The sequence below is a fragment of the Trematomus bernacchii genome, unplaced genomic scaffold, assembly GCF_902827165.1.
Source record: "Trematomus bernacchii unplaced genomic scaffold, fTreBer1.1, whole genome shotgun sequence".
NCBI classification, from domain to species: Eukaryota; Metazoa; Chordata; class Actinopteri; order Perciformes; family Nototheniidae; genus Trematomus; species Trematomus bernacchii.
Window position 1 is genome coordinate 17,259,831 of NW_022987714.1, and position 20,259 is coordinate 17,280,089.

The following is a 20,259-nucleotide window of genomic DNA, read 5'->3' on the forward strand; positions in this document are numbered from 1 at the left end:
CGGTATGCACCTTAAAGTTGCAATCCGCCAAAAAACCGAGAGAAGAAGAAAAAAAACTTCCGCTTCCGCTGGATGCTTCTGTTTACCTTCCGACCTCAGACTGGGGGTGTTTCTCAATCGCGAGTAAAGCTGCTTCAGAGCCACTATTTCAAGCATACTACGTCATCGAGTGCCGCCGAAGTACTGTTCCAATCTCCAGTATACTTGGAAATCTACCGAGCCCGGCGTACTCCGTTTGGAGAAATATCGAGTCTGCACATGAGTAGACTTCGCGGTCTTAAAATCCCCACAATGCTTTGCGCACGGACCAATTTCCCCAAATCTGTGGCGGAAGATGTAAGGCGGGGCCTCTCATATGACGCACACCTGCACACTTGCTAGCGTGTTCCACACTTCGTTTTCCGAATGCCAGGAAGTATTCTTGACTCGCTTCTGAAGCAAGATGCTCGGCAGACATGTGCTACCAAGCAAGCGTACTCGCGATTGAGAAACACCCACGGTATGGAGTTGACGTTTTGATGGTCGTGTTATACAGCTTCGTAACGGAGTTATTTAAGCCAATAACTCAGCCACAAATACAAATACAGATCGACCATTCAAATGCAATAGAAATGCTGAGTCGGAGGCGAAGGCGGTTAAGAAGCCTTAACAAAAGGATTAGACGACGAAATCACACGCGATGGACATGTTTCGCCGTTGTACAGCCGAGGATGATGGCCGTTATCACGCCCAAAGAACAGCAATGGTACGTTCATTAAATCACATTAATACTATCTAATGTAGGATTTATGGAGTTATGTAGGGCTAATTTGTGTCTTTGTATGTGTTCCAGATATGCGAATACTACGGAACTCTGGGTGAACAATAGAACGTCGGCCTGGTGGGAGGTGCTACCAACATATACAGTGGATCGAAGATTTCCGAATGTCCAAGGGCTCTTTTCAACTCCTCTGTATTCGCCTGGAAGCAACGTTGTGGAGAGGCATCTGAACAGCATGGAAATTGTAAATTGACAATAAAGCTGATATTTTGTACAGTGCATTTGGTTCTCTTTTATTTACCAGTCAACAGACACAATTACAATAGTGCAGACACCTTAGTGCAAAGATTAAATGTCAGTATCAAAACAGTACTCATACTGTATATTTGTATATTAATGAGTATATTATGTTAAATGTGTGTTAAAGACAATGGGATGAGGTTGAAAGCTCTTTAAAAAACGTTTGTATACATACATGTTAACATACATGTTAAGCATACACACCTGAAGAACTACGTTACACACACACAGGTTAGTCTGTGTACCGCTGCACTGCTGCTGGTTTAAACAAAGACAGTCATGATGCTAGTGCCGTGCATGTAGGTTCTCTTTTATTTATCAGCAGCAGATCAATAAGTGTCAGTAGTATCAAAACAATATAATAACAGTGGCAATATATATATATATATATATATATATATATATAATAACAATAGGTAGGCTCAGCAGCAGACACACCTTTGTGCAAAGTTAGGTGTCAGTATTAATAACAGTGGCATATATATATAATCACAATAATACAAAATGAACTGTCCCAGGTGTAGGCAATTTGGGGTGAAGTGTCTTGCCCAGGGACACAACGACATCCTGACTGCAGTGGGGTTTGAACCTGTGCTCCCCTGATCCGAACACCAACGCACCAGACCACTGCACCACACGCCTCCCAACAAGTCATTGTACAGTTTATCAACGACAAGTTTTTCTTAATTTTTGTATTGAAGGCCTGTTGGATTTAATCAGCTCGCTTAGCACTGCCAGAAGCCCAGCCAGAAAGGTATTTTGTTGCTCCACCTCGATTCCTGGGCCTTGTGTGAATGCAGCAGCCGTTCGTCGTGCATCTCCTTGGCACGCAGGTCCTCATTCTCCTTGCTGACCATGGCACGGCGGGCCATCGCCATGATGGTGTCAAGGAAGCTGTCATCGCGTGCCCACTTTCCTAAGGTGAAATATGCAAGATACAAGATCAGTTTAATCGCAACAACGACACAACATTGTCCAAATCTGTCTCTGCAGGCACACAACAGGAGGAACACAGGGAACACCTTTGATTTGACTATTAACATTTTAAATGGTGAAGGCACTAGCAATTGGGGGATGGAGGGCTCTCAGGACATGATAGGGACAAATAGATACAAATTAAACGTTTTACAATTTTAATGCAAGCATTAATGATGCTATGAAGCTTTGAATGATTCATACCGTAATAGAATAAGCCACATAGTCTTTAAATAGCCTTAGACACTTGACAGTGACTTTATTTAAAAGTTATTTCTGTCTGTAATGCATCTTTGCACCACATTGACATGATAAGCTGCAACAATCACATTTAAATTAAATAAGTGGAGGTGGAGTGTGACTGTGTGTACGTACCATTTGACGATTGACCAGACGATGTGGACCCCATCTGCAAAGCAAAACAAGTTGATCTTACAAACACTTCCTAACATGTAAACAACGCTCTGTATGAACGTGTGAAGCAGAGTGTTAGCCCACCTTGGGGGAGCGTGTCTGGGGTAAGTTGACGGAGTGTTTCAGCCTTTTGACGGCCTCAGTGATGGCCTGGGTCTCCGTCTCGTCCAGAGCACAGCACAGGTTCTTCAGAGTCTGCACCACCCGCTCCACCGTCTTATACTGGGTGCTCTGAATATAGAGATACACGTTGGTCAGAGGTAGGAAGTAGCGGAGTACAAATACCTCGTTACTGTACTTAAGTACATTCCACTACTTATTTTTCTGATCACTTTTTACTTCTACTTCTTACATTTTGAACACAAATACCTGTACTTTCTACTTCTTACATTTTTAACACAAATACCTGTACTTTCTACTTCTTACATTTTGAACACAAATACCTGTACTTTCTACTTCTTACATTTTGAACACAAATACCTGTACTTTCTACTTCTTACATTTCCCAAACAGGCTGGTTACTTTAGTTTGAATGTGTGTTTGGTGGCGTGATCATTATTATTTAGAGTCATTGCGTGCCTATTGATTTGAACACGATCCGTGTATCCATCATTTCCTGGTCTTCTCTAAAGAAGAGGGACCAATGAAAACGTTGTCATGTTGCCGTTGTTCAGCATGGAAACATTCATTAGCTAACAATGACATTATTGTTCTATTAATATAAAGGGAGGTCAGGTACTCTTTAAAACAGCTGGTAGTTATGGGTACTTTTTACTTAAGTACATTTCAAAGCCCTCTTTACTTTTACTTAAGAAGTTTTACCAGAGTATTTCAAACACGAGTATCTGTACTTCTACTTGAGTAAAGGATGGAGGTGTGTGGCGCAGTGGATAAGTGCATTGGTGTTCGGATCAGGGGAGCACAGGTTCAAACCCCACTGCAGTCAGCATGTCGTTGTGTCCCTGAGACACTTCACCCCAAAGTGCTCCTGTGGGGATTGCCCACAGTATTGAGTATGTAAGCTTTGGATAAAAGCGTCTAACAAGTGACATGTAATGATTCAAAAAGCTTTTGAATATTGAATAACAAACCAATGTGGTTTACTTGTTATCCACAGTTTAGCTGCTAAATGTTTTTTAGCAATGCTTTTCTTTGTGCTCCACATATCTAAATGTATAAAGTGTGTTTTCACCTCCGTTCCCTCCTGTTTGCTGCAGTATGGCAGCAGCGGTCAGGATGGTAGTCCTGAGGGTGTGGAGCTGCCTACTCTCAGCGGGGGGGAACTGAACGTGGAAACTGTTTCTCTGAGGGATCCTCCATGTAGTCTGAGAAGCCTTCTGAGGAAACAAGGTCAAACTATTTAGGATAATACAAGGAACAATGTTTAGGCAGTAAATATAATTTCAATTACATTTCTACTTAAATGTGCAAAAATATTAGAACATCAGTCTTTGTGGCATGCAGGTAATCAACTGTTTAAGCTTTTACCATTAACATGTAGAATGAATGTTGCAAATTACTTGAAATTATAGCAACTACAATATATTGTTTACCTCAGTGTAGCCACAGAGGTCCAGCTAGCATGCTAATTGCTAACGTTATATTATCGTTTTATCCCGGAGGGGAAAACTAGTTTCTAATCCTGAGAGAAACACCTCGCCTGAAACACACGATTAGTGCCATGAGTTAGTGAAGCAAATTACAGAACATTGCACACTTATTCACAAGTCAATACGTGTTTATAGCGGGCACGGCTGAGAATAGCTAGCTAGCTAGATGTTGTTAGCCAGCTTGGACCTAACGTTAGCAAGTTCTAGCATGGCTAGCTCGATCTACTGAGCAAATAAAAGTACATCTAAGACCAGTATTGTGCAGATTAAAACAGTGCAGTGCATGTATTTTATTTTACCTTCGTAGTCGTCACGACATGACTTTGCCAGGTCTGCTAACTTTGCTGATCCACTGAAACTGCATGCAGTAGAAGCTTCTGAATGCCGCACTTCGCGTCCTCCGAGTAAATCGCCAGAAGCGCCGAGACATCCTCATCAATTCCACCGCTCCGATGATTTATTTAGTGTTGCTATAATAACTGCTTTCACAAAAGTAATCTCTTCGGGTAAACGAGCAAATACAATGGCCGCTTCCAAAAAAAAAATCAGAGTCAAACGGGCGTGGTTTGCATTCCGCACAGCCAATCAGACGTACGAACTGTTTTCTCCCACGACAGACCCTGCTCTGTAGCAGGGGCTGAAAAGCGGGTCGGACGAACTCATTTGAGCTACTTTAGTTCCTGGGGCTTTTTGGTGTGAACGCAAATATTTCGTAGTTCTGATGAACTATTGTGGGAAAAGTACACCAAAGTACTCCGGTGTGAACGCACCTATAGTCCCTAGCCTATGGTTTTAGGACTTCTGCAGCAAGTCACACACTCTTTACTTAAACGTGACACTTTTTCTCGAAACAGTTAGATGTATGTTAGCAAGAGTGCTATCAGTATTTATTCCCAACACAACACTAAACACGGAAAAGCTATTGCATTTCCAGATAAGATAAATTGCTGCAAAAATGAAATATGACATGTCAATTAAGTTTAACAAGCTGTACTCGGGTATTTGCCACTACCATTTCTAACTGTGCCCTTCTCTAATCAAGCTTTGGATGGTGCCGCTAACCAACAACATAGACCCTGTAGAGGCTGACATATAAATGTTGATGACATTTATGATGTGACGCCCTATGACAGGAAACAGATTGCTTAGTGGTGGCTCTTAATAGCGGGGCAGCTAAGCCCAGAGCTGGTTATGCTAAGCCTCTCTCGTTTAGAATCACTGTCTTTTAATTAAGCAATCCTCTGTAGAGACATAGAGAGCGTGGGAAGTGTGGGACCCACGCATACACTTAACAAGGATGGAATGAGCGTGTGCTCACAAAAATACAAAAAAATACTCTGCCTGGCACTCGCTTTCCACTTTCAATACTTAAAACAGAAGAGACTCGACGTCAGGCTCGAGTGACGCCAAACCTTTTAAATTCAGAACAAACGAGCAGATGCAATAAAGCGTGACACAGTGAGGAAGCCAGCGTGCCAGTTAGCCGGTCAGCAGTGTTTCTTTTGTTTTTTTCATCTTTCAATCCCACTAAGGCAAGGTGCCTTTGAGACTGAACGTAGTAGGCAGGATAATCGCCTCAGTCTGCCAAACCTTCAGGCGTTGTGGAGGCTACACACAAGATGAAGACAGTTCACAGAATGATGATAAAGGCCGGAGCTAAAGGCTTTGACTGGATGCTATCTCTGCTGATCTATTACAATGCATCTGACTACTTGCTGTCAAATGGACAAAAATGACTCCATAAAACTGTCATTACTCACAGCGAACTTTGCTCGGAAAAACATATTTCAGCCTCATCAGTATTAGCTATAAGCTCAGAGGCTGAGTGGTTGTGTATGTTCTAGGAATAATAAATCCACAGGCTAGCATGGCTAACCTAACAGATCCGATTAGTATCTGTGAAATCACAGCTGATTAGGGTGTGTGTGTGTGTGTGTGTGTGTGTGTGTGTGTGTGTGTGTGTTTGTGTGTTTGTGTGTGTGTGTGTGTGTGTCCTAATGTATACACTCTGGAACATCTAAATTAATTCCCTATGCTGCTATCCTCTAAAGCATAACTGACCTACTTTAGACATTATTACTATTTTTCCACAATGTAAGACTTTTTATTTAATCCCTTTGGATAAATGTGTGTGAGGCGGAGGGGAGAACGAGAAAGAATATGCATATTTAAGCATTTGAGAGTGTGCATGCTCTCATGATGAGTGTGTGTGAGCAGAGCAGTTTTAAATCTCCTGGCCCTTGAACAGTTGTACGGGCACATTATGAGGACTAATGATTTGATGGCTCCAGCTGTGTGTGCATGCGTGTGTGTTTTGTGTGCATTGAAGATCAAATGTTAGATAAGATAGGAAATAACACATGCACGATTAAAGAGTTCTAACTAGCCCCGTGGCAAATATCTTTTTCAGTTTTTTATCATATTTAGTCAACCTCATCCTGTATTGTTTTTTTCTGTCAGGCCACATTATCTTACTCAAAGAAAACATGAACTGTTTGACTAGTTTCCTCGTGGAAACGGTCAACATTGTCTTCTTGTTTATTCATCAGATTATATTGAACATTTAAGTCAATCTAGTCTAGCCAACATTTCCTTTAACTAAGCCAGTTGCTTTCATTGTTCACTTTAACGTAAGTATATTACTCTTATTTAATGTGTCAATAGATAAATGACTATGCCCACAGTTTTGATAGCTTCTAAAGTCTAAAAATATCTACGAAGGGCACAAAACACAGGAGAAACGTGACGCGCAACAATCCGTTCCACTCCTTGTATGCCTTTACTCTTTATACTGTACCTCCGCAAAATGGGCTCAAAGACCATGTGTACCTAATTATCATGTTCTTTATGTGAGTGTAAGTGTGGTCAAAAGAACATGTCACTCACGGGCTAACCTCCACTATCTTTCAATGGCAAGAATAAAAAAACAGAAGAAAGCAGTCTGGTATAACTGTACCATCACCGCCAAAGCTCTAGTGAACACACCCACGAACAATGACTGAGAAATAGGACACAATAAACATGACAAATACAGAGACCTTACACTTGGTACCTAAAATTTTAGTTTATGAAATGAACACCGGTAGGACAAATGATTCAAGGAGTGCTCATAATGTTCCTGCTGCCCAAATGAAACACTAACTCTGATTTTCCTTTATCCACTCCTTCCTCCACCTCCCTATCCCTCATGTTTCCTTTACAGCTGACGGAGGTCACCATGAGAAAGTGAGACGGGCTGTCCGGCCTCTGGACCCCGCAGTCCCCATCCCCTGGTCTGGAGTCAGAGCCGGGGCTAAAGACAAAGCTGTGATGGATGAGGGTAAAGTGTTTTCTGAGGCTGGAGCAGTTTGGACTGAAATAGAAGCAGGAGTCCGTGTTGGGACAGATGGCAACGTTTTCGCAGGGGCTAGAATTATGACAGGAACCTTGACTGAAGTTGGGGCTGAATGGAGTCCCACGGATGCTAAGGGGGGTGGTCTGCCAATGATGCCCAGGACCCCTGCAGCTTTTGTGGGGCCACAGAGCCTGCAGACACGTGGAGAGGGCCAGAGAGAGCAGGCAGCCCCTTCCATTCTGGCAGAGACACCAGTGCTGGGAAAACCTTTAGGACTGCTGTCTAAAGCTGCTTGGTCCAGAAGCTCCTCTTCATCCCCATCCAAGTCCTCCTCATCCTCCTCTTCCTCCTCCTCATCTGCAACAAAAACATCCTCTTTGCCATCCTCCTCCTCCGCAGCCAGCAAAACAGAGAGTGAGACGGCAAGATCAGAGAACGTCTCTGTGGTTGTTGTCAACAGCAACTCCTCCAGCAGCAACAGCAGCTCCACTTCAGGTACAGTGCGCGACTGTTCTCTCAACTTTACATTGTCATTAATCATTTGCTTAAGCCTTATCACATGCAGCAATCTTTGTTTAACAATACCAGGCCTGTCAAGATCTGATTTCTTCACATACTGATACAAAGATTTAAAGATTTTGGAGGGTCTTGTTTATTTCTCAGCCTTTATAAACCCCCAAAAAACCATAGCAAAATCATAAGTGATGGATCAAGCAGTGTTTAGCATTTAGCATTCTCTGCTAATTAGCATGCTACTTACATCAGTAAACTAATGTTACTTCCAAAGCCAAGAAATATGCAAGAACAATAAATGTCGACATTTAAGTTAGAATGTTGACCTTCACCTGGTAGCATGCGGCTTTAGTCTCAGTCTTTTAGCATAACCCTTTTACTCTTACCCGTTTAAAGCTGATAACATCTTCTGGCAAAAGTCATCATATTAGCCAACAAATAGTTTACCCATCATATTGAAATAATAACTTGGCTATGATTTATAAACTAAAACACATTTTCATGGCATTTCCATTGTAAACGTCATCAGGGCAGAAAGTTCAGGTTCAGCCTCAATATATTTGGGGAGAATTCCAATTAGTCGTCTTTATTTGTAGACAGCCAAGCCCCCTCCTGTGTTCGGTGAAGCATGATATGCTTACAAATCAAATGTAGGATATAAACACAACTAAACTGCAATGATAGCAAAGCTGTGGCTTGTGTTTTTGGGGTAATAAAGTCCAAATCATCGTTGGGCTGTCACCCAATGAGTGACGTCTGAGGAAGATGAGAAATGTAAATTATACATTGTTGAGAAAATGCTGCATCTCTTGCATTTATTGACGTGGAGGAGTCTTATTGTTTAGCTTTTTAATATCATTTTTTGTAAGTTTCAATTGCTTGGTTTTCGTGAAATTAGCCTGTTTTCCTCTTAAAGTGTAACAGATTGATGCATCTCCACAGATCATCTTAAAGGCTTCGGAATCCCCCCATTGTAGTTAAAAAACTGTAAAAACTAGGGGCCCCCAAACAGCATCTTGCATAGGGCCCCCAAACAGCATCTTGCATAGGGCCCCCAAACAGCTAGAAACAGCCCTGAACGTCCTCAGCTAAGTCCGTAGACTCTTGGCAAACAGAGGGTCTCTGTTAGCTGTCCACTGTTCCTTAGACTAGGATTGGATATGCAATATATTACAAGAATGGAAAGCTTGAAAGTGTCACAACAAAATGACATGGAGTGGGCGGAGCCTAACAAGCAGTCAGTCTGTTTTTTTCAAAATGTTTTATAATAGTTATTTTTCATTAATTATCATCAGTAATAAATGTCATCACAATGCAATTTCCAGCATTTCTATCATCATAACCATCATCCCATCGCCATCATCATCATCATGTTGTCATCACCCTTTTCATATTGTCCCCATCATCATCATCCTCACCACCATGTCCTGTCCCATCCTCCATGTCTCCCCACTTCCTGTTTCGCCATCATCAGCAAGGTAATTCTTCAACACATCATTTTAACTTCCAAACGCACAAAAGCTCTAAAGCCATTTTCTAGTATTTCCTATCATATGTCACAGTCACAAAGCATTGGTCCTCATCTGGTGATGGGGGGGGGAGGAGGATAAGAGGGAATGCGAATCTCTCTAGAGGATTGATTGCCTCCCTCTTGTTCTCCCCATCCTTCTTTACACCTCTTATCGACATTTCACTGTATTATAAGAGATGATTTGGATTGAATAAAAGAACCCCTGACCATAAATGGTTTACTTAATAAAAATTGGATTTCTGTTTTCTATAAAAAGGACAACAGCTGCGCATTTTATCCTATTAATTATAATTGACGACAGATGAAGCCAGTTAGGGATGGGAAAAGGGTAAAGAAGTTTGTTAAATTCAGGAAATATAAAATACTGCTATTATACCGTCTTCATTGTTAGACTCCTCTATGAGCGCTATCATGACACTGTGATTCAGTTATGTTATCTATGTTAAAGGATTTGGATAGCAATAGAGTGGTGCAGGAATGAGTCCTTAAACCTGGAAATTAGTTAGCATTTTACCACTTCCGGTTCACTCATCTCAAATTAAAATGTTTTCGAACACCTTTTTGGTTAGATGCCTTAAATAAGGTCTGTGGTTAACACAAGCCTAAGATATTTCATTCTATACGTCAGTAAATACCTCACTCGTGAATGGCTGAAGCTTCTATTTGTCATATAAAGGGCTGCTAACAAGTCTCTAAATGAGACTAAATCACAATTTATTTTTCTAAACCTAACCCTAACATTAGCATTTTACTTCTGACCTTTTTTGGGAACAAAAAATGAACCCTAATTTTCTTTCCTGCAGAGGAGTCCGTGAGCAGTCGTCCAGCCTGGGATCTCCCCACCGTCCCCGAGTCGCTGCTGTCCACAGTGGGCGACCACGACGTCACACTTCCTTCCAACATCACCAGCCCCTTCTCCACCCACCAGTGGAACACCACCACTCCGGCGCACACCAGAAACACCTCACGGCTGACGACCACATCAACTAGCATCCTAACCACATCTCTACCACCAACAACCACCACCTCAACTCTACCGTCATCCACCACAGCACAAACACCAAGGGCACCGACTGAAACCACCAGCCAGGACACTGTGACCAACGAGAGCCTCCAGCTGACCACAGTAACCACGACGACGCCCTCAACGACCACCATTACTCTGACCACCGCTGAGGTGATGACGACAATGGCGCCAACCACTGGGAGCACACCAACAGAATCACCAAATACAACCGCCACTACAACCACGCAGCAAACCACAAGCCTCAAACCCACCACAGTGACTACAACCGAGCCTACAACCACCACACCTGCCCCCCCCACCACCACTACTACTACTTCAACGGTCGCCCCAACTCCTACCACCACCACCACTACTACCAACACCCCTCCTCCAACCACGACCACTACTGCTGCACCTACTACTACTGCACCTACTACTACTGTCGCCACTACAACTTCTACTACTACCACTACAACTACAACCACAACCACAGAGGTTCCCACCACCACTGTGTTCATCCCAATCGAGACCACACCCCCTCCAACCACGACCACTGAACCCCCGTCCAGCACCAGTCCAGAAGAAAGTCCACTTCCATGCAACGTGACAGAGAAATACTGGGTCAGAACAGGTAGGTGTCTATGATAAACAGCAAGTAGAACACTAGACTTGTGAGGCAATAAATATCAGTTAAATATTTGTTAGATGAATGCCTAAAATCTAAAGCTAGGGCAGGTAGTTTTTACCTACAATGTTCTTAACGTTACAGTATGTAAGGGCATGCTGGTGTAATTATTATGGAAAATGTTATTTAAAGCAATGATATATATAAAGGGATTTCAGAAGCGAAGGCACAATGCAGCTATTATATAGATGTAATTACATGCAAATTCATTCAAACCAAAGCAAGGGGCAGATCTTCCTCGGACATAAACACTTCTATAAATATGAGGCTGGAGGTTGTTCACTTTATTACACAGAGAGATGGGTTGATACTACTGTACTAACGACTTCACTAAGGTTGGCAATAGATGCAAAATTGCAACATTTAACCAACAGACAAGCTCCTGATTCCCTATTGTCGATGTAAGATTTGTCACAGAATATGAACACGCAAAATATCAACACGTATAAAGCTTACATTTCTTTTGTAATTTCTTCCTCCACAGTTCTCTCCATTGAGCTGCGTAGGAACCGCCTGGATCTGATCCTGAAACAGAATCTCTCCAAAGGACTGAGCCACGCCCTGCAGAGAGCGCTGAATGACTCCACAGCCTACGCCCAGGTAAGCGTCTTACAGGATCAGATATAGTAACTACAGACAATTTTGTTTATGTAACTAATGTCTTTTTTAGCCAGATCCACAGTCTCTTCCTAAGACGAACCCAGCACTTTTGTTGCCTTAAACTTATCAAGTAGTTTTGTTGCGTTGAATGGAGTATGAAGCCAAAACGGCCTGACTCCTTGGCCTGAGACCAAAATGCCCGGATCTTCCCTCGATCTTCCTGCAATATTCCGCATCCACAGGGCCTATAGAGCATGCACACTCACGTTTTCCTGTTAAGCCCCGAGCCTGTTTTTCAGGTTTCAGGCTCGAAAATGACATGCCCAAAACAAATGACTACAACTTAACTTTTAAAGGGTTGTATGAATAATTTCTTTTATCAAAGCAAGGTTACATCTGTGAGTTGGATGTAGAAGTGTCAGAATCAATATAGATTTTTCTCAGTCAGAGTAAATTCAGATGGAACATAGCAAAAAAAGGTAAATTCTTACCTCCGCCTAAAGAAAAAACATTACTTATAGTGAAAACCACCCTTGAATGATGGGATGGTAGACTAAAAGCTTTAGGAATCCAAACTATAACATATAATAAGTACCCTGTATCAAGATTGAGGCAAAACAAGTGAAGTTTGACCTTTTTAGAGAGGTTTAGCAAAAAAATCTGGTTCCATCAGTGCCATTTTACCTTTTTCAGGTACCAGACTATAAAAATGATGTATTACATTGAATTATCACCATAGGTATTCATTCCATCCAAAGAAAAAAATTAAAATAAAAAATAATCTTTTTTTTTTTATTTGTGAAAAAAAAAAGGACCCGCCGACGGGGTCTTTGGGGCTTAACAGGTTGCCCCACCTTCAATCTGCTCCGTGACGGCCGGTCTTGGCTCGCTCAAGAGGTTAAATAATTCAAAATTCAGCTATTTTCACGATTTCTAGACCCTTATGATTTAGATTAGGACTATTAAAATGTTCCATCTATGAAGTTGGTTTCCCTAAATAAAAAATGTCAGATGATTTACAGATGTGGCTTTCCCAACGTAAGTCAATGGGAAAAATTATTTTTGGGCCCAATGGCATCACATGACTGACTTGGCAGTTGAAGTACAACATTTTGGCCTAACCAAAATAGCTTCAACGTCCAACTTCCTTGTGTCCTGTTCTCGCAAAGGTAAATGTGGAAAAGACACAATGTAGGAGAAAAGCACCATCCCTTACAAGTTTGAAACAGAAGCTACAGATGTACCTATTTAAAGCTAACAAAGCCGCAGTTTTCGACGAGGTTGGGAGATAAAATGTGTTTGACCACTAAGCACATGTAAATGTTTAGCAAACAGGATCTTACATGCAGTTATTTGTGTATAGAAAGTATGGAGTTGACTGATCAAGATGACTCACTTCCTACTCCAACAGGTCTTTATGCTCCTGGTGTAAATTAAATGATCACCGGGGTCCACCCGCTTCTCTAAACTCAGTAAAGTGCTTTCCTTTCTGATGATAATAAGACAATCTAATCTTTAAATAACATTTGTCTGCATGTGTGTAGATATCCTATTGTTCAGCGTGCCCTTCACAATACTCTATAGTATTCATCATTTTCTACTCTTGCTCATTCTCCACACAACGACTTATCTGAATGGTGCTAGAGGAGAAATAAGAGGTGACTAATGCAGAGTTGGAGTCTGAATAGAAATAACCTGTTGAATAGTCAGGTGGTGTTTACTTAGAGAGGTTATTACACAAACACGATAATGGAAAATAATTTCCCTTTTGTCCTGCATCAGAGCACTGCAGTTGAGTAATGTTTATATTCTGTTGCAGGATGTTTTCCTTTTGATTATCCAACCTCTATTACATTATTTTTCAACTTCATTCTCAATCATTACTACAAGCTTTTGTTTTTGGCATTAATGGTCAATAGACCTCCATTAAAGGTGGGGTAGGTAATTTTGGAGAAACCAGCTCGAGTGCGCTAGAATTTGAAAATACACAGCCGGAAAAAATCTGCTACTTCCTTACAGAGCCCCTCCTCCAACACACACGAACGCACACATGACCAATGAGGGCACGAGATAAGTTTGTGCACAGATGGAAGGCTGACAGGCAGGTAGGCCATCCAATTATTTTAGCCGGGCCGGCTAAAATGATTGGTCGTGCTTTTTACAGTACTACGGCTTCCACAGATGAATCTTTTTATGGATTCTTTGTCAAAGCACTTAAGATATTCATTGCTATCGGGATGTTAAGAGCATTCCATGGAATATAACAAAAAGTGTATCTCGAGCCGGTTTCTCAAACTTACCTACCCCACCTTTAAAAGCCAAATTAAACCTTATTTTGTTGGTAAAAAAGGCAAAACAATGTATTATTTTAACTTTAGTTCAAATCAGAGGTAATGATCTTACATCTTTCTTGCAAAGAACCTAGTATTAAGGACACTCAGATCCTCCAATGCATTTCTTTTAGGAGTTCCGAAAGTATGACACAAGAAATCTGGATCTTAGAACAGCAAACTCCATTAGAGTTTTTAAAAGTACATTGAAGACATATCTTTTTCATTTGGGGTAATCTTTGTTGTATCACTGTTCATGTTCTATTGCTTTATGGTTCTGTGATATAACACTTTCTGTTTGTTTATAACTTGTTTTTAATGATGTTCGTCCATCTTTATTTTGTATCTGTAAAGCAGTTTGCGCTGCATCTTGCATGAAAGGTGCTATATAAATAAAGTTTATTATTATTATATTATTATTAAACCGTTAGTTATTTTCCTGGCAGTGACTAGGGCTGATATCGCGTTAATGCTCGCAATATATCACAATGACCAAGTTTGAACTTCGCACTTCTTTTGGCTAGCACTACATGCTAGACTAAGGGGCAGGACATCTCTAAGCGCAGTGGCGACTGGTCATTAGGGGCAGGTGGGGCACAGCCCCACCTAGTGTCAGCAGAAAGTATTACAAATAATGATTACAAAAATGCAAAAAAAAAAAAAAAAATATATATAAAATATATTTTAAGATCATGTTTAATCATCTGATTCGTCTGTACATTGCTGTTTTAGTCTGTGTTCTTCTAATTAGTGTGTCTACAGTCACAGTGTGTGCCTATTGAGCTGTTTAGAGCCATGTGGGACAAAACCTGATTATGCCCCTTCCTCTCGCTGTGAAGTCAACGGTGACTGTAAAAACTTCACTGCGCATGCTCAGAGTATTTTGTAATGAAATGTGTGTGGCAAAAAATAATGACCAGAGGGGCATGGAGCTACCATCCCCACCATACGTCATCTCAAATCATTCAGAGCTGATTGGCTGTAAGTACGTGTGCCGCGAAAAGTGTGCTGTGTGAAGAGGAGACGAGAGAGCTGCAGTGGCGCGTCCTAAAACCAGGAAGTAAGCACAAAAAAGCAATGAGATTTCTCCAGAGGATTTTAGAAAATAGCTCGAAATAAGATCTGTGGGAAACGTACCTGTTAGATAAATGCACGTTTTGATTAGCCGGATAACATCCACATGTCTACCCTACTTTTATAATTTTTTAATGATAAATCTATGGATTAGATTTATGATAGACTTTTGAAACTACAAGAAGATAAGGAGGACTTTTACAAAAAAGTAATAGAAATGTTTGTCCAGAAGGATAGGCAAATGGACTTCATCTTCAAGTCAAGGTAAGACCGCCATTTTATTGAAAATGGGATCTTACTAAGAGAGAACAATTCAATATTTAAATGATAAAATTACATTTTTTGGGTATCCTTTTGTTGAACTGTCTGTTTAAAATTAATCGAAGCATCAGACAAAAAAAGCTTTTGAAAATAATATTATATTTTGGTTTAGGTCAAAATATAATATTTGTAAACCTGAAGAGTCAGTGCCAGTGCCTCACCAGCCATGAACCTCACTGCACGTCACTGCAGAAGCTTATATATAGACATCTAAGTTTTTTGTGCCCCACCACTTTTGTACATATAAAAACGCCACTGTCTAAGCGGTTGACCAATCACTACAGGGAACCAATCAGAGCAGACTGGGCTCTGGTTTCAGACAGAGGGTGAAAAGAGGTGCTGCAGCACAGGCAGTATGAGAAAAACAAAGAGCTTTTCAAACATGAAAGCATTTAAACATGTCACAGGAGAGACACTAAACACAAATATGAACCTGAAAATAAGAAGAATAGGGCTCCTTTAACCTGTGATTAATGACATACAAAGATATAGAAACTGGTCAAATTTGACCCGCAGATAACAGGACGGCAAATCTTCTCTCTCATCTCCAATGATCTCTCTCTTTTGCACTCTTCCTCAATATTTACATTCTTCCTATTGCTCCCCTCCTCCATGTTCTCCCCTCTCAGTGAGCTCCCTGGGTTTAATCCGATTGATATCCTTCCAACCTGTCTGTCTCTCCTGCTCGTCAGTCTTCCTGTCGAGCCTGCCCGCCTCCCTGTCTGTCCACCTGTCTCTCTTCATCCCGCTGTCTGTCCACCTGTCTCTCTTCATCCCGCTGTCTGTCTTCCTCTGCCTGCTCCTGCTATTTTTATCCAGTTGTTTGTGAGCCTGCACCGGGAGTGACTCAGTGTCTCTAAGCTCCAGTCCACTTTCATCTACCCCCCTGCCACACACACACACACACAACACACACCACACACACACAACACACACACACAACACCACACACACACACACACACACACACACACACACACACACACACACACACACACACACACACACACACACACACACACACACACACACACACACACACACACACACACACACACACAGTTCTCATCCTCTCCATCAGATAACGTAGACTATTATTTTGCAATCTGGATCAGTCTATTGATAGACAGCAGTGACAACAGAGAGTTATAAAACTGACTGACCTGGGGCCTCATTTATAATGCCTTGCGTAGGATTGACGTGGGAAGGTTGCTTACAGTACGTGGTACAAAGCAAAAAAATAGGTACAGACATTTTCCGACATTTTCCGATTCACAAAACATTGCGTACCGGCGAGGGAAGTGCGTACCGGCACTTCCTACGCCTGTTTCCCTTTATAAATCACAATCGACTCGAAATGCGGCGCAGCTTTTGCGGGCTTCACGTAATGCCCATATTTGCCTATAAATAGTCAAAGAAACGCCCATTCATTCATTCATTTTGACTGACTGCATGAAGAAGATCGCAGGAAATGACGACAGAACAGCTAAAAAGACATCTCACACCGTGTCAGATTTGGGTTATTTTGGGGAGGTCGAGATAAATCATAATGTTTGGTGGATGCCGTTTGAACCAGAGTAGCAGCATGGAGGTCGGATCGTCACCAAAATAAATAAATAAGTGGTCCGAAAAAGGTTAATGACAAAAAAAATAGGAGACACCCCCTTGATGAGAAACTGTAAGAAATGATAGGGGAATCCCTCCGGAGTGGAGTCATGACGACTGGATCTGAATTATTTTGTTGTATTTGGTGGTTTGTGTTCCAGCTGTCGATCAGCAACTATATATCCATAATCCACCAGTTAAAGGAAATACAACTAATGTGTTGTGTTATATTAGCTGTACAATTTACCACATATGGTGTTCTTAGTTTCCATACCTCCTGTGTTTTACGAGCGACTTATCAAGTCTTGGCAAACGGCATAAAACACGATTAAACGTGATAGTATATAAAACCATGCTCGTATCTACAACCTATAGAAATGCAAAACGGCGTCAGTTTAGACGTAATTCTGTTCTCCTGCTTACTGCATAATTTATGAGAAAACATTTCATCACATTAACACAACATATTCGAGGTGGTTTTAAATAACATATCCGTATTTATTTATTTCTCCAAGTTATGTTTTTGTGTGCACTGAGGAGTCTCAAACAGGCGTTTGTTTAATCATTTTAAGATTGGCTTTAATCAATGTTTGAAAATGAATTCTTCATATTTGATAAATGAGAGGTAACATTTTATTTATGGTATTATTTCCACATATTTCTCTCCATTCTTCCTTCTGCCAACGGTGTCGCAGTTTCTCGTCTCTCCCGTTGTTGTGCTTAGTGCGTACGCATGGGTTAGAGTTTGCGTGGAGGACCGCACATTTTCCCGTCAAGTTAGTATTTTATAAATCGCAAACATTGCGTAGAAACTGGCGTACGCCATTTTTTGAGCGTATATCCCTTTATAAATGAGGCCCCAGAGCTTTAGGAAGTAGGTAGTGTTTCGAGGAATTGGTTATGGGCTACTTTTGTCTTCAGCAGACAGAGAAACTGTCAGACAGCGTGTCTTTTAGCATGCAGCTGTATTTAATGTGTCGCACAACTGAACAATTGGTTGCCTTGTGTGATATGTGCTGTCAATTGAAAAATGTAATTGCCCTAATCATAATAATAATCTGTGATTAATCATCATTTTAAATACCAGTATACTGTACTTGTATTTTGGGGTATAAAACAAATACATGTTAGGTGTTGTAATAAATAAATGCTTGACAAACTGGTAAGATAAATCTGAGGGTTTTTAACTTTATTATACCATGATTTCTGAATTACTTGCATGAAGTCCAACAATTTTCAGACACTTAGCAAAAGCATCAACAAAGCCGCTGTGATCACCCTCTGTCTAATGTGTGCTACACAGGACATACTATATTATCTCTGCTGCTGTCATACTCTGAGCACTATCTGTTCCCACAGTGGTGACTCGGTCCAATATCGCACACTGTGCAACTTCAAGAAACTGGCGCATGGTTTGTCAAAATATCAAAATGACTTTCCTTTGTGTCCAACATGGTCATGTAAATAATTTGCGTTGATTTCTTTTTAAGGTTATATATTTATAATATATATTTATTTATACTAAATATATTTCTAGGTTTCCAGATTCAATCGACAAGAGAGTTAACACATTAACGTTGACAGACTTGGTTAAAAGGCAACGGTTTAAACGGAACACAATAAGAGGAAATAAGATGTACCGAAGGGGCAAATAATATAACTATTTTCACTTTTTATAAACTATTGTAAATATACAGAAAGTAAGAACTGAAGTAAAGCATTTATTGATTTTTAAATATTCCTACAGGCTTATTATAGTTTTAGCACAGATTACACACTTGTACAAGTCCCTTAGAGGATTTTTTTGAAATGTGTTTGAATGAACCAAAACATATATAATTACATGCTGACATCTGTTGGCAGTTTATCAACCAGTTAAGGATGCTACATACCTGTAGGATGAGTTATAGTTGTTAGGAAAGAGAATAATAAACACAGGGATGAGTCTTTACTAAAAAAAGATAAGCCTGGGGAGAGGTGAGGAGAGATAGGAGAAGGAAGGGTGAGTGGAGAGAATAAGGGAGGAAGAGAGTAGAAGAAAGCAGAGAAGAGCGGGGGAGAAGAGAGAGGAGAAGAGCAGTAAGGAAAGCAGAGAAGAAGAGGAGAGGGGGAGAGGAAATTAGAGAAGATTAGAGGAAAGGATAGGAGGGAGGAAAGGATGAGAAGAGAGGAGAAGATAGGATAGGAGAACCAAGGATGAAGTGAGGAGAAGAAAGCGTAGGAGAGGAGATAAGAAGAAGATGGAAGGAGGAAAGAAGGGAGAGACGGTAGGTAAGGAGAGTGTAAAGGAAAAGAGAGGAGAAGGAAAGGAGCCTGAGGAAAGAGCCATAGTAACAACAGCCCCTGCTGCCCAGAGAGGATACAGGTGGAGGGTAGAGGAAGGTGGGCGGTGTTTGGCTCCAGAAATACGAGCCTTGACTCACCACCGATTGTTGTCTCTGGGTTTTTCCAGGACACAGTTGGTCAGATTTATCACTGTGCAGGCTGGAGCTAACATATACCCTGGAGACAGACTCGCATTCAATTTAAAAAACAAACAGGGATCATACATTTCCTCAGTATGATGCATTTGTATTCTAAACACATAGCTAGTGCAGCATGTATTTGAAAAGATACACCTGCTATACCTGCTTCTGATTTCTTCTCTGATACCGTTTTGTAGTGTATGTGCTTTGAAATATAAGAACACAAATCCTCTAGACAAACACTGTGTTTTTAGGATACATGTAAACAGCCTCTTTTGTAAACAGCCTCTTTTGAAATAACAGGTGATAGGGAAGCACAAAAAAGACTTGAATATGACTTTCTCTCTTTCACAGGTGGAACACGACGACTGCAGCCCCCACAACGTGACGTTAGGTTACTACGTGACCAGTGGCAAAACCGTCTACATATCCTCCCTGGTGGTGGAGGCGATGCACATCTACGGTTTCGACAAGCTGCTGTCGGACATCAGGCAGCACACCCCATTGGTTAAGGCCGTTCTGGTTCCTGTGGCAACCTGGATGCCCGCTCCGAGCATCCACCTGCAGCTGAAAACAGGTGATGAACCCTGATTATAATGTACAGTGGCCGACTGGTGCAAATGTGCCAAAACAATCCAAAACACTAACATCAGGAGGAACATGCTGCAGTTTCATAAAACTATGCAAATATAAAAATACAAATGTGCAAAAACATGCAAATGGAAAACATCTACAC

The 20,259-nt window shown here is 41.2% G+C and overlaps 1 protein-coding gene across 3 annotated transcripts in view; it reads left to right on the plus strand.

Annotated features, from left to right (window-relative positions):
• The window catches only part of kiaa1549la (KIAA1549-like a), a 137,743-nt gene that overhangs the window by 37,135 nt on the left and 80,349 nt on the right, over positions 1-20,259 (plus strand). For all 3 annotated transcript variants that reach the window (XM_034141919.1, XM_034141921.1, XM_034141920.1), the window contains exons 2-5: positions 7,262-7,888; positions 10,241-11,074; positions 11,613-11,728; positions 19,878-20,100. In XM_034141919.1, the coding sequence (XP_033997810.1) occupies positions 7,262-7,888; positions 10,241-11,074; positions 11,613-11,728; positions 19,878-20,100 (1,800 nt within the window). The remainder of the gene's footprint in view (positions 1-7,261; positions 7,889-10,240; positions 11,075-11,612; positions 11,729-19,877; positions 20,101-20,259) is intronic.